Source organism: Balaenoptera musculus, chromosome 3 (genome assembly GCF_009873245.2).
Source record: "Balaenoptera musculus isolate JJ_BM4_2016_0621 chromosome 3, mBalMus1.pri.v3, whole genome shotgun sequence".
Lineage (NCBI taxonomy): Eukaryota > Metazoa > Chordata > Mammalia > Artiodactyla > Balaenopteridae > Balaenoptera > Balaenoptera musculus.
The window spans coordinates 841,691-855,583 of record NC_045787.1 but is presented as its reverse complement, the minus strand read 5'-3'; the positions used below and the strand labels follow the sequence as shown (position 1 = coordinate 855,583).

General features: G+C 56.3%; 1 protein-coding gene across 1 annotated transcript in view; it reads left to right on the top strand.

The window, feature by feature from the left end:
- Positions 1-13,323, top strand: part of SLC6A3 (solute carrier family 6 member 3) — a 34,843-nt gene extending 21,520 nt beyond the window's left edge. Inside the window, exons 8-14 of the mRNA XM_036847959.1 lie at positions 1,120-1,232; positions 2,395-2,523; positions 3,163-3,262; positions 5,682-5,782; positions 6,944-7,111; positions 7,893-7,964; positions 13,300-13,323. Of these exons, the coding sequence (XP_036703854.1) occupies positions 1,120-1,232; positions 2,395-2,523; positions 3,163-3,262; positions 5,682-5,782; positions 6,944-7,111; positions 7,893-7,964; positions 13,300-13,323 (707 nt within the window). The remainder of the gene's footprint in view (positions 1-1,119; positions 1,233-2,394; positions 2,524-3,162; positions 3,263-5,681; positions 5,783-6,943; positions 7,112-7,892; positions 7,965-13,299) is intronic.
- Positions 13,324-13,893: the final 570 nt, after the last annotated feature.

The following is a 13,893-nucleotide window of genomic DNA, read 5'->3' as shown; positions in this document are numbered from 1 at the left end:
ATTGGCCTTACGTTCAGCCGAGCAGATGGTTATCTTCCTGGGTTTGTGGCATTTAGACTTTAGAGCTTTTCAAATGAGCCACCCCTTCGTTCCACACCGGAAACCCTGCTCCTTCCGTGGGGTTGGGAGTCGCAGAGCACAGGCCTGACACCAGGGCTCCTAAGAGACCTTGGGAGGTGGACCCTGGCTCTGGCCTTTGTTTGATTCTCTAGAAGGATCAGTAAGTGCCCTGTTCCTAACAGCTGGCACCCGACACAGGCCCCGCTGAGGACAAGGGAACCGGAGAAGTTATGTCACACCTCTGTGATCAAGTACTGGGGAGACCGTGCCAGTGAGCTACATGGCACGTCTTTTTAAGTTAACCATGAAAATGATCAACTAGCAGTTTCCTGTGGGCATCTTTTTTTACTTTGGGATCATTTGCAGCCAAAGTGCCTGAGTCTTGGTTGAGTCCTGAGCCGCTCCATCCCCACCTCCACCCAGATCCCACCTGCCGGGGGTAAGAGAGCAGGTGTGGTTCCCGCATGTGCCCATCCTGACCCAGCAGTCCCACTCCCAGGAGTGCGTCAAAGGGTCAGAGGAGGCTCATACGTGAGCAGAAACACACTGCCTTGCCAGGAGCGTATGGAGAAGCGCTCCCTAAACTGTGGTATCTCTGTAACAGCACGTGATTTTTAAAGACGATACTTAGAGTAATATGTCGGTGCAGAAAAATATCTACAGTGTGGGCTACATGAACCACAGCATGCCTGAGGGTGTGCGCATGTGTCCACGACAGGCACGAAAAACCAACCAGGAGGCGCCCCGAGTGTTTGGAGGGATGAAGGGTAGGACCCCGGGAAGCCGCTCCCGCCCTCTTCCCGTTGGCTGTGCCCCCTCCTCTCCCAGGGCCCGTGCAGCCCCGGGAGACGACTGGGGGCTGGAGGGGACACAACATAGGCCCTCCCTCCCATGGATCCGGTTTCCATTCTCCAGAGCCCTGGGCCCTGAATTCCAGGAGGGAGGACTTTCCAAGGAGAGCGGAAAGAAGGCAATGGGCAGGGTTTTGTGCCCTCTTGTGGTCTCCGGGTGGGGGCAGGGCTGGGGGTGACAGGAAGCAACGGCGGGGTCTGCTTTCAGGGCCGGGGCTGATCTTCATCATCTACCCCGAGGCGCTTGCCACGCTCCCGCTGTCCTCCGTCTGGGCCGTGGTTTTCTTTGTCATGCTGCTCACCCTGGGAATCGACAGCGCCGTGAGTGACCTCGGCGCTTCGCGTGCCGTGGGCCCACCAGTGACAGCCAGCCCTCACAGGGCCAGGCCGGGCCCGGATGCCCTTGCGGGTCTCCCAAACCCCGGTGCCTGCACAGAGCCCCTGCGTGGGAGGCAGGGTCCCACAGTAACTGGCAAGGAGGCTTCGGACCAACTCTCCCCTCTTCTTTCCCTGGGGGGCGGGGGGCGCACAGCAAGCCCCCTGCGAGTCCTAAACACACAGGCACAGGGCCGGGGGCAGCAGGGCAGTGCAGGAAAACGAGGCAACGGGGTGACGGGACACACAGGGCCCAGGCAGCCTGACTCACGCTCTCCCTGCCCCTCAGCCGCCAGGAGGAAGGGTGCCCCTGCGGGGTGGGAAGCCGAGGCTCCGGCCTGGCCCTCTGAGCATCCTGTGGCGGCCCTGCGTGCGCGCGGGCGCTGGCTCGGCAGGCGGACTCCCTCAGGCTCTTCCTGCACGTGGCCTGCTGGGGACCGACAGCAGAGACCTCAGGCCCCGTGTTCATCCGAGCTTCCTGGAAAGTGCAGAGGACCACGGATCCCCACCACGTGACTGCTGGCCACGCCCTGTAGCCCTCCACCTCCGCCTCGCCATCAGCCGTGTCACCTGCCCACTGGGTGGGCACAGCCCTTGGCGGTGACTCCCATAAACAGCACTTCCTGGAGGAGGTGGTCCCAGCAGAGCAGGGCAGAGAGGCTCCCCAGCTGGCCGGGCTTCGTGGGCGACACCCCACAAGACAGTGCTGAGAGTCAGGAGGGCTTAATCAGTGAGGACGTGGCCAGTGGCCAGGCCAGGTCCTCCCTGGGAGCAAAACGAAGCTGTGCTTGTGGGACAGACACCTGCTTAGAAAAGCCCAGCAGAGCTTAGCCTTTGTGGCGATGCAGGGGACGGTATTACGTGGGCCACGTGGCACTCCACCCCGCTCTGGCAACTCCTCACCAGAGGGCAAGGCGTCCACCCCAGGTCCTCCCTCTCCAGTGGCCGTGTCACCAGAGCAGCCCTTGCCGAGGGTGCATTCCGCACCCCGGACACCGCGCAGCTCCTGGCTCTGCGCGCGTCCGCTGAGTTACCAGTATAGCGGCCTAGGCGGGGTGCAGAGCGCCGGCCCCGCCCCCAGCGCTCCTCTGCCCTGTGTCGGCTGCAGATGGGCGGGATGGAGTCGGTGATCACCGGGCTCATCGATGAGTTCCAGCTGCTGCACAGGCACCGGGAGCTCTTCACCCTCCTCATCGTCCTGGCAACCTTCCTTCTCTCCCTCTTCTGCGTCACCAACGTACGTACCTGCGTACCTGCGCTCGCCCGCCCAACGATGTCTCATTAGCGTTTGGTGTTGGGCAGCAATGGTTAGTGCTGTCAGACCAGACAGAACCACAGCATTTCCAAGGGCTGCACCCCTCCGAACAACCCATGACCTGTAATACGCGGGTGGCTGTGGTCACACTCGGGGTGGCCTTGGACACATGCGGGGAGCCACGGCCACTCAGAGTCGCCATGGTCTCACGCGGTCCCTGGGTGCCTGAGCACTTGGTCTGGAGTGTTTCAGAACCTGGACAGCTCCCTGGGAAGAGCCCTTGGATCTGTGGGGCAGGAGGGTCCGGGGAGGCCTGTCGGGGGGGTGCAGGACCCAGGTCCTCCCCCTCACAGAGGCCCTGCCAACTTTGACATTTGCTTGCTTTCATCCCTAATTGTTGGGGAGGAGAGGAGTTTTTCTTTTTTGTCATAGGTGGGTCCCTAAGTAGCTGCTTGTGGACTGAATTTTAGTGATTCAAATAACACTCTCTAGGGAGTAAAATAGAAGTTGTCTGTCAGCTGAAACTGCAGGCCAGGTTTATGCTTTGGAAAGAGCACGTTCGTGGGCGAGGCGTGCCACACCGGGCACCCCGAGTTCAGCAGGCGCTCCCCTCCCTCCTAGGGTGGCATCTACGTCTTCACGCTGCTGGACCACTTTGCGGCCGGCACGTCCATCCTCTTCGGGGTGCTCATGGAGGTCATCGGGGTGGCCTGGTTCTACGGTAAGGACGGAGCTTTCCTCGGGGGGCTGGTGTGCTCCAACCGCAAAGACCCAGCCACTGTGCCGTCGTTGCGACCGGCCGGGCCGGCGTCCTTGGGCTTTGTCGCTGTGCTGCTTGCTTTCTGGCAAAGCTGCCCTGCACTGTGGTCACCACACATCCCAGAGGAGGCGTGGCAGCCCGCTGTCCAATGGATCAGTGAAGACAGCCTGGACGGCAGCCCGAGATCCTCTCTGCGGTCAGAGCACCCGGTGTGGCCACATAATCGTGCTGCTGGTTCTTGAGGAGGAAGGATTTGCGAGGACGCTGGGACACTGGCTGGTGCTGGAGGCGAGGTCTCCGCATTTGCTGAGCGCGGTCGACCAGCGCCGAGGCGGCAGGGGAACAGGCTGAGTGGGCTTCTCTCTGGGGACGTGCCACTAAGGCCCTCAGCTGACGGGGGATGATGGTGGTGTTCAGAGAGCCGCCGCTCAGCGTCAGGCCAGAACTCCTGACCCTGCACGACAGCACCACCCGGACCCCAGACCACCCCCCACCCCGGTCCTGCGCTCATTCACGCCTTAGGACTGGGAGCCCCTCGAGGTCAGGGACCTGCTGGTCAGCAGGCAGCCCCTGGAAGAGGCGTGGCCCAGCCTGCAGCCGTGCGCCCCGGCCCCTCCTGGGGTGTCCCCCATGTTTCCCAGGATGTGCTGCTGTGGGTTTGACAGCTGCAGAAGCTGTGTCCTTTCCAGCCTGCTGCCCGGGCCCACCTTGCTTTCTCTCCGTTTCTTCCCTGTGACCTGGGGCCGTGGTGCCGCTCAGCTCTCCTGGCCAGGTGTCTCCCGGGGAGTTTGCAGTGAAAGCTCGAGATAACGGGCACACTTCTCTGCATGTGCATGTGCTTCAGCCCGAAGCCAAAGGCCTCTGCTGCTCAAGAACCACAGTTTCGCAGCAGCCCTGGCGTCACATGAGGGGTCATGGTCTCTGCCTCGGCCCTGGAATTATAACCTGAAAAGCACTCTAGCTTTGAGAGGCTTAACCTGGCAACTAGTTCATGTTCCAAGAACACTCTTCCAATTATACTTACTTTTCTACAGAAAAGGGAAATATCAAGCTCTCTGTGCTTTCATTGGCACCTGGAATCAATACTTGCCTATAGTTTTAAATTATAATCTCCCCACCCCAAAATAAAACCTCAGAGAAAGAGAGAAAGTGCTTCAAACGTATCCCACAGCCATGAACGTGGGGCTGGCGGAGACGGGAGGGAGGCTGGCCCTGCAGCGAGCATGTGCTCCCCAAAGCCTCCGAAGACAGAGGTCACGCCATTTCTCCAGACGGCAATTCACACCCAGAATGCGCCCACCTCTCAGTGCCCCCAGGTCCCTGTGGTCTCAGAGAGGATGGCCGGGCGCAGGAGGGGCTGGCCTGCCCTGGACCTGCTTGAGGGGCCGAGGGGCCTGGTGGACACGCCCGTCTTTGCTGGCCTTTGGGTTCAGCCTCCTCCACCCCACTTCTCCAGGGTCCGAGTCCGGGATCTGACGATGGGGTTGGAGTGTGAAGAGGGGATTCTGCGTGGAGGTGTGGCTCTGCTGTGTCCCCACATGTGACACAAGACTCGGCCAACCAGCTGCTGTCACATGACCAGAGGCCAGGCCAGGCTCAGGGCAAGAGAAATCACTGTAAGATCTGGAGAATGCTGTGGCACATGGAGCTTCTAGAAGTAGCTTTCCTTACAAAAGAATGACCGTTTACATAAACGGAATGTCATTCAGCCTTAAAAAGGACGTTCTGACACGTGCTACAACAGGGATGAACCTTGAGGGCATTATGCTCAGTGACATAAGCCAGTCACAGAAGGACAGATCCTGTAGGATTCCCACGAGGTCCCTGGAAGAGTCAGGTTCACATAGACAGAAAGTAGGATGGGGGGGTGGCATGGGCTGGGTGAGGGGATGGGGAGTGAGCATTTAATGGGGACAGAATCTCAGCTGGGGAGGATGAGAAAGTTCTGGAGATGATGGTGGTGGTACTTGCACAACAATGTGAATGTACTTAATGCCACTGAGCTGTGCACTAAAAATGATTAAAATGGTAAGTTTTATGTTAAATATATTTTACCATGATTTTTGTAAATGAAAAAAAAGTGATTACAGAGGGGAAGCAGGGATGGCCGTGGGCCACGGGGAGGAGGACCTGAGATGGGAGGAGGGCGGAGGCCCCACGGGCCCCCTTGGGGTCATCGGTGATCCCAGTGTCACCACGGGGACGTGCACCGGGCCCGGGTCAGCAAGACCCCTGGGCGGCTGGGTGGGGCGGCCTGGGCACCAGCGTGCAGCCCGAGCTCCAGGTCTGCTGGGGGTGGCCCGGGGTTGGTGAGGGCCCGGCGGGGCCCGCGTCTCGGGCAGGGGCCGTGCTGACCGCCTGCTTGGCCACCTTCCCGCAGGCGTGTGGCAGTTCAGCGACGACATCAAACAGATGACCGGGCAGCGGCCCAGCCTCTACTGGCGGCTGTGCTGGAAGTTCATCAGCCCCTGCTTCCTCCTGGTGAGGCCCCTCCTTCCCCGCTCCCCCGCCACCGGGTCCAGCAGGGGCCACGCACGCCTGATGCTGGGGGAGGGGCTCGGTGCTGCCCGGGGACCAGGGTCTCCACGGGCGGGAGTCAGCAGGTCACCGGACTCAGGCAGGAGGGCAGGCTGGCCCCCCAAATCCTCTGGTCTCCTGAAGATCCCACCCCGACTGGAGCCACTGAGAAACCACTCACGGGAGGCAGGGCTCCCACCCGATTAAGGCCCGTGTGCATCCCGCTCGGCCCCTGTGCTTGGAGGGCGTCAGCTGACCTCTGCCTGGAGGCCCGAGAGAAGGGTTAGAACCTGGGAAGACAGGTGCTCAGACGCGAGGCCGGACGGGAGCCGCTCCGGTTCTGTGACAGCGCGGCCCCCAGGGCTCCCCAGTAGCTGCTTGTCGTCCCGGCCAGGGGTCCGCAAGCTCGGGCCTGCGGCCAGGGCCACCCACCGCCTGTTGCGTTGGAGCACGGCCGTGCTGGTTCATCCACGCGTCCGCACCACAGCCTCAGAGCTGGGTGGCCGTGACCGAGCCCCGATGGCTCACGAAGCTGGAACTGCCTGCCCTGTCTGGTGGCCCCGGGCCGCCGTTCAGCGGCCGTCCAGCTCTGAGTGCAGAGCCCAGGCCGGCGAGCACCTCGTGACCTCGGCCCTCCTCCTGCCCAGCCAGCCCAGCGGCCCCCAGGGTGTCCACGGACTGGGCAGGGGCCTCGGGCAGCACCCCCTCCACCCCGAGGGCCAGTGAGAGAGGAGGCGGAGTCGGGGTGAGGTTCCCAGTTCAAGCCCCCAGCTCCCTGAGCTGCTCCAAACCTGCAGCGGCTGCTGGTCACCCCCAGCGACCCAGCAGCCTGGGGCATGTGACCTCCAGACCAGCCAGGTGTCCTGCTTCTCCCCGTGTGGCAACCTGTGAGGTTTACAAGGGACAGTGAGCGAATCCCCGCCCATCAGACTTAAGAATTGGAGGGATGTGCGCCGCCCGGGCACCCCTGCCCCGTCCTGCAGCAGCGCCAGTCTGCAGAGTGCACACAGACGCCCGCTGCCCAGGTTCACGGCCTAGTCCCGTTGCGCGGGGGACCCTCCCCTGGAGCCACCCGCTCAGTAGCCCTGCCCCCGGCCGCCCCTGACCCCTGTCCCTCGGTTCCAGTTCGTGGTCGTGGTCAGCATCGCAACCTTCAGGCCCCCGCACTACGGCGCCTACATCTTCCCCGAGTGGGCCAACGCGCTGGGCTGGGCCATCGCTGCGTCCTCCATGTCCGTGGTGCCCATCTACGCTGCCTACAAGTTCTGCAGCCTGCCCGGCTCCTCGAGGGAGGTGTGTATCTGGATGGGTCTCCCTCACCTGCCCTCCCCCCCCCCCACCGATTGTGAGGCCACCGACAAGGTCAGGCGGGTGTCCCTGTCCCAGGCCTGCTCCCGCCTGCTCATCTCTGCCCAGCAGGAGGGGCTGGAGCGGCCGGTGACCATGCCAGAGACACGTGGGCTGGTGTGGGGGGCTGTGCCTGTGCGTGTGTGTGTGTGTGTGTGTGTGTGTGTGTGTATGCCTGTGTGTGCCTGTCTTGATGTGTGTGTGTCCTCACGTGGGCACATACACGTGCGTACTTGCCTGTGTGTGTCTCTGTGTGTGTGCACACATGCTCTACAGCGTGCAGTGCAGGTGGAAGGGCAGTGGTCTGAGGGTGGGGTGGTAACAGGGGACCCGCCCTCTCCACCTGGGGCCAAGCAGGGCCAGGGGGATCCCCAGGCAGGCACCCTCATGTGGGCTGGGGGTGGCTCTGGGCCTCGCAGTTGGTCGGGCATGCTCCTGCGTCACCTATGAAGGAGAGGGTGGGTGAGCTGGGCACAGGGGTCCCTCCACCTCATATCTTGGTGCCGGGATTCCTGGAAGAGACGGAGGACACCTTTGCTCAGGGCCCACCGCGAGCTTGACGTGGAGACGAACTTCCTCCAGTAGCGGCTACTTCGAGTTGGGCTGAACTTTGCTCCAGGGTCTAAGGAGACCCAAGCCATCAGCTCCCACATCAACAGCAGTTGACCAGGGCCCGTTCACCCCACTGAGGCCGGGCCGGCGCCCACAGTTGCTCCTTCTCTTCTAGAAACTGGCCTACGCCATCACGCCCGAGAAGGAGCACGAGCGGGTGGACAGAGGGGAGGTGCGCCAGTTCACAGTGAGTGCCACTCTCCCCACTGCCAGCTGGGGGCGGAGGTGACCTGGGTGGGTGCTCCCTGCTCCAACGCCAGGGCGAGGTGCTTGGTCAGGACGCCAGCGTCAGCTGTGAATGCTGCACAGCCAAGTCCTTCCAGGACGTGGACACTCTGACTCAGAAGCTGTGTAAGGGGCATGATTTTAGGCAGGGGTGGGGTGGGGGCCTATTGGGACAGAGAACTTCCCCTTATGCAGTTTGAAGGGTCCCGACTTGGTGCAGGATGCTCTGTTTGTGCTTTGCTTTCTGTCTCATTCATTTCAGCTCTGTCATTATTCCTCCCTTCTACTTTCATTGGTCTACTCTGTCATACATTTACTAACTTCTTAATTTGGACCGTGGATCACTAATTTTCAACCTTTCTTCTTTTCTAACATAAGCATTCAAGGCTAAGAATTTCCCTCAAAATGCCCTGTTGGCTGCATTCCACAACTTTTTTTTTTTTCTTATAATTAGAAATTTTTGTTAACATCTTTATTAGAGTATAATTGCTTTACAATGTTGTGTTTGTTTCTGCTGTATAACAAAGTGAATCAGCTATATGTCACAACTTTTAACATAGCATTTTGTGTATCATTTAGTTCTAAGCGTATTTTAATTTTCATTGTGACTTCTTCCACCCATGAATGCTTAGAAGTCTGCCTTTAAATTCGCAAATATATGGGGATGTTTCATTTATCTTTTTGTTATTGATTTCTAAATTAATTGCATTGTGTTCAGACACCTTTTTACTCATTCTTTGGAGTGTATTGATACTCCTTTATGGCCAAGTACCTAATCAAATTTTATAAATGCTACGTGTATCTTTAGATGAGATGTATTCTCCAATTGTTGATATGCAATTCTCCTTCTGTCCATTAGATTGGGCTTGTAACTGCGTTGTTCAAATCTTTTGCAATTTTGCCCATTTTAGCTCTGTTTAACCATCAGTAATCAGTAGATATTTATGGGATATCTGACCTTGAAAGTGTATTTGTCCAATTTTCCCTTGTAGTTCTACTGGGTTTTGTTTTGTCTATTCTGAGCCTGTTTTCTGGGACAGGTATGGGTTCAGAATGATCACATCTACTTGGCCGATCCTTGCTCCCTTGCTGTGTTTTTGCTTTTAAAGTCCTTCTTGTCTGAGGTGACTACAGCTGCACTAGGTTTCTTTTGAGTTTACCTGTAATGTCTTTTGTGATCTTTTAACTTCCAACTTTGCAGTCATCTTAACATTTAGGTGTCTTTTGCAAACCTCAAATACACTGGAATGCTTTAGTCTGGCAACTGGGCAGATTAATCCATTTATATTTGCTGTGATTATTGGTACAGGTGGGCTTGATTCTGCTATTTTTTAACTCTCTTCCATTTTTTAATGTTTTTTTTAATGTTTATTTTAATGTTTATTTTCCACCTTATTATTGCCTTTTATGATTGATTTTTTGGTCTTTTTTTTTTCTTGTTCTACTCTTTCCTCTCTGTTTGGGGTTTATATACATTATTCTGTTCATTTTATAGTTGTTTTTGAAATTGTACCATGCATATTTCACTTGAAGTATAAAGTTAAACATTATCTGAACCCCCATCCTGAATAGCACAAGGACTTAAATTTTCCTCCTACAGATTAACAAGCTATTATTGTCCAATATTCCATTTATGTCATTTTTAACCCACAAATTAGTCACTATTTTTATTGTTGTTATTTTGTCCAGAAACTTCCCTGGACAAGTGTGCATGTCCAGTGTTTATTTGTTCACTCTACTTTTTGGCATATACGTCTTTCCTTTGAGGACCATTTTCTTGCCTTTTGAAGAAGCATCCTTCAGACATTCCTTTAAGGGGGTGTCTTAATAAACTTCCTCACTGTTGTGTGCCTGTGAATGTCTTTACTTTGTCCTTATTTATGACAGAGTTTCCGCAGGCACGTGGCTCTCGATCAGTTATGGTCTTTCAGCATTTTGAAGATGTTGGTTCTCCACCTGCAGCCCTGCGGTCCTGCTGAGACATGTGGCCCCATGGGGCGTGGTCCCCGGACCCATTCCAGCTTCCTTTGCATTTGGTGCTGCAGTTTCCCTGTGATGTGTCTGGGCATAGATTTCTTTTATTTATATTATTGCAAAGCTATTCTAAGTAGTTTTATTTACTTATTCCTCCAGGCATCTCTTGTGTGCCCAGGGTCTGTAAATTCATGTTTTTTGTGAGTTCTGGGAATTTTGCAACCCTACTGAAATCTTGCCCCTTGCCTCTCTGCTTCCATCCTGGGCTCTGCCATATGAGGCTTCCCTGCCTCCTCCAGGTCTCATAATCTTTCAGGTGTCTTTTTAGGTTTTGTGTCCGGGTGCACCATTGTACATTAGTCCACCCGTGGCTGTTTTTCATTTATTTAATCACATTACAAAATAAACCCTTGTGAACAACCGTACAAAACTCCACCTTGATAGTAACTCACATCTACCTCCCTGTCTGCCACCCTCCTGCGCCTGAAGTCAACACCATCTCAATCTAGCTGAATATTTCCCATGCCTTTTCTGCTGCACAGTTTTGTTGCATCTGTAGGTGCTGCTATATTCCTGAAAAGTAGACTGTTTGGTTTCAGTTGTTTTTAAACGTATTGAAAGGGCATCACGCTGACTGAGTCTTTGGGTTCATTTCTCCACTGTGCTTGGTTACAGCACCGTACTTCATGCTTCTCACACCCACAGTCCACTGAGCCTGTTAGAACGTTGGGTTTATCATTTTCAGTGTATTTGGAAATTTTGGGCTGTCATTTCTTCCATTTTTTTCTGTCCCACCTCCTTCATGGGCTCCAGTTACACATATTTTAGGCCACGTTAATTCTCTTCCCTCTGTATGTTTTATTTTGCGCGTTGCTTTTGTTTAGTCCACTAATTTTTTTCCTCTGCAAAGTCTAATCTGCTAATAATCCCGTCCAGCACACCTGTCATTTCACACATTGTAGTTTTCATCTCTAGAAGTTCATGCTGGGTCTTTTTATGTCCTTCATGCCTCTACTTACCTTTTTGGACATATGGACTGCAGTTATAATCACTGTGTAAGTCTCTCATCTGCCAGTGTCAACATCTGTGTCTGTTCCGGGTCAGGTCAGTTGACTTTTCTCATAAGGGGTTGAATTTTTCTGCTGCTTCACACATCTGGTCATTTTTAATTGGATTCCGGATATTGTGAGTTTTACCTTGTTAGAGGCTGGATATATTTGTGTTCCTTTACATATTCTTGAGCTTTGTTCTGGGTCGTCATTAAGTTACTTGGAGACAGTTTGATCTTTGGGGGACTTGGTTTTTAAGACTTGTTAGGTGGGACCAGGGCGGCATTTAGTGTGGGGCAGTTTCCAGTGCTGGTGCAAGACCTGGGTGACACTCTACCCGGCGCCCCAAGATCCAGGAGATGCTCCAGCCTGGCTGCAGGGCGGGCACAGCTCCCGTCCTGTGAGTTTCAGAGACGTTTCCCGAATCCTGCCGGGAGGGTGTCTCCGGCCTCGAGTGCCCTGAATGCTCAGCTGAACCCTCGGGTCCCCGTGCACGTGCCCAGGGCTCTCAGTGCCGCACTCGCCCCTCTGCAGCTCCATCCTGTGAACTCCAGCCGCCTTGGGCTCCCCAGCGCTCACCCCACCTCATCAGGCCAGGGGTTCGCTGCCCCACCTGGGCGTCCCTCCCCCGCTGAAGCCTAGGAAGCCCCTCGAGGCCGCAACGGGGCAGTTGGGCAGCTCCCCCTGCTTGTCTCCCTCGGGGAATCTGTCCTTTGTCGTCTGACCTCCTGTGTCTGAAAACCTATTATTATATATATTTTGTTCATTTTAAGCTGTGTCAGATGGTAGAATATATTCAGTCCCCGTTACTCCATCTGGACCAGAAATATCTTTTTTTTCTTTTTTGGCTGAGCTGCGCATCTTGCGGGTTCTTAGTTCCCCGACCGGGCAGTGAAAGCGCCGAGTCCTAACCACTGGACCGCCAGGGAATTCCCTGGGCCAGAAATATCTTTGTCTGCAGCTGTGGCCGTTCACTTTGACGCTGCACGTGGAAGTGTCACGTGTGCAGTTATGGAAAAGCGTCTCCATCACGTACCCCCTTCCTGTGCCCCCTTCACTGACAGTTACACTGTTCACTCTCTGGAAGCAGCACTTGGCCTTGTGAATTGTGCAGAACTGTAAGTGGCATCTATCACTTTTTAAACCATTTCCTACACAGCTGCCCGGTAACCTGAGGACCACGACCGCTCTGGTCCGTGGGCATCTGAGCTGAGCTTCTGGCTCTTGCCGACCCGCTCGGGGTGGTCGCTGCCTCTGCTTCCCTGCGTGCAGCTTCCGGCTTGATCTCCACCTGTGGGGGCTCTGAGGGGCCCCGTGAGCACACCTTCCTCTGAGAAGGTCGCCTTCGGCTCATCTGCGGCGAGGACAGAGGGCCACTTCACCCCCGGGGGCGGGTCTCAGCTGGGGTCCCAGGTGTGGCCCCCCGGCCTCGGCACTGGTCTGAAGTCACCACGGAGCCACTGCTCCGGCCCCCCGGGGCGTCCCTGGTCCAGCCCTGCCCTCTGGCTGCCCTCTGGCTGCTGTGTGGGTGTGTCCTGAGCAGGTTCTCCCGATGGTGACGGGGGGGCCCTGCGGTGGGACCAGAGGCAGCATCTTCCTACCCCCGGTGTGGCTGTGTCAGAAACAAGCCCTGCCCGTCTTTGTCTGGAAATGTTTACAAAACACGGTTCTTTGCCATTTAGTGCCATCGAATGGCTTGTGCTCAAAAACAGGCTGAACTAACAGCTGGGTAATAACAGGCGATGACATTTGTGGACAACTAAATAGGGCCCCTGTCCATCTCACCCTTCCCCGAGCGGTGAACGAGGCCTCATCCCACACCCGCAGGTCACACAAAGCAGACAGCACCACGGGGTGCAGGGTTCCACTGGGTCGGGATCAGAGGCCCCAGGAGAGAGGCCACAGGGGGCCAGGGGCATCGCAGGTCACATGCGAGCCAGTAGGCGAGCGCTCTGGACCAGCCCAGGCACGCTGGCATCCAGTGTCCGCCCAGCAGCTGATGTCACACTGGCCAGGGATGGCAGACGCTGCTGGTCCACGCTCTGGCCCCCTGAGGCCACTGTGCCCTCCGACATCTCTTTGTGAAGTGATGGCTTGTCTCCATAAAGTTAAAAAGGGCGTCAGGTCTGTGGTGCCCCAGGAGCAGTGCTGGTCCCCCAGCCGCCCGCTCTGCTCAGGGATCTCCCAGCTACAAGCCGGGCCGCCGGCCCAGGAGCTGCTTTTATCCAAGGAGCTCCTCACTTCACGTCTGACTAAGCCCTGTTTTCTTTCCAGCTCCGCCACTGGCTCGTGGTGTAGAGGGGAGCGGAGGCAGGAGGCCCGCAGGGCGCCATCCACGGCAGGACAGAGGCAACGAAGAAGGAACATCTGAGTTTTGCGAGAAAGGAGGGCTGCTCCCACTCCGTACCTTCTGCTTCGCTGGACACGCTCAAGTCCTTCCCTCTGACTGGTCACACCCTCTGTGCCACAGGGAGATGACCCTCTGTCTGCCGTGTCGCTGTGTAACTTACCTAGTCTGTGCCCGTCCGCAGGTAGAAGCGTCTGAGTCGTGTTCTGTGCGTTAGAGCTGCTCCCTTCTCCCCGTGCCCACCCCAGGGCCCCCTGGAGCCCACAGCTTGCTGTCATCTATGTGTGGAGGAGAAATACGATAATTATAGATTACGGATTCTCTGCTGAGAATCCCAGCACTCACAATAGCTTCTTGGATCCTTTGTTTTGCTCGTATTAAAAAAGCCAAGTGTCATATTTTGCCTAATTGTGCAGAGGTGAAATGGCGGAAGCCATACAAAAGGTGACAAAGTGGGACCACGTGTCCCCACGTCACACAGGTCTGCTCAGAGCCCACGGAGGGTCAGGACCCGGGTGTGA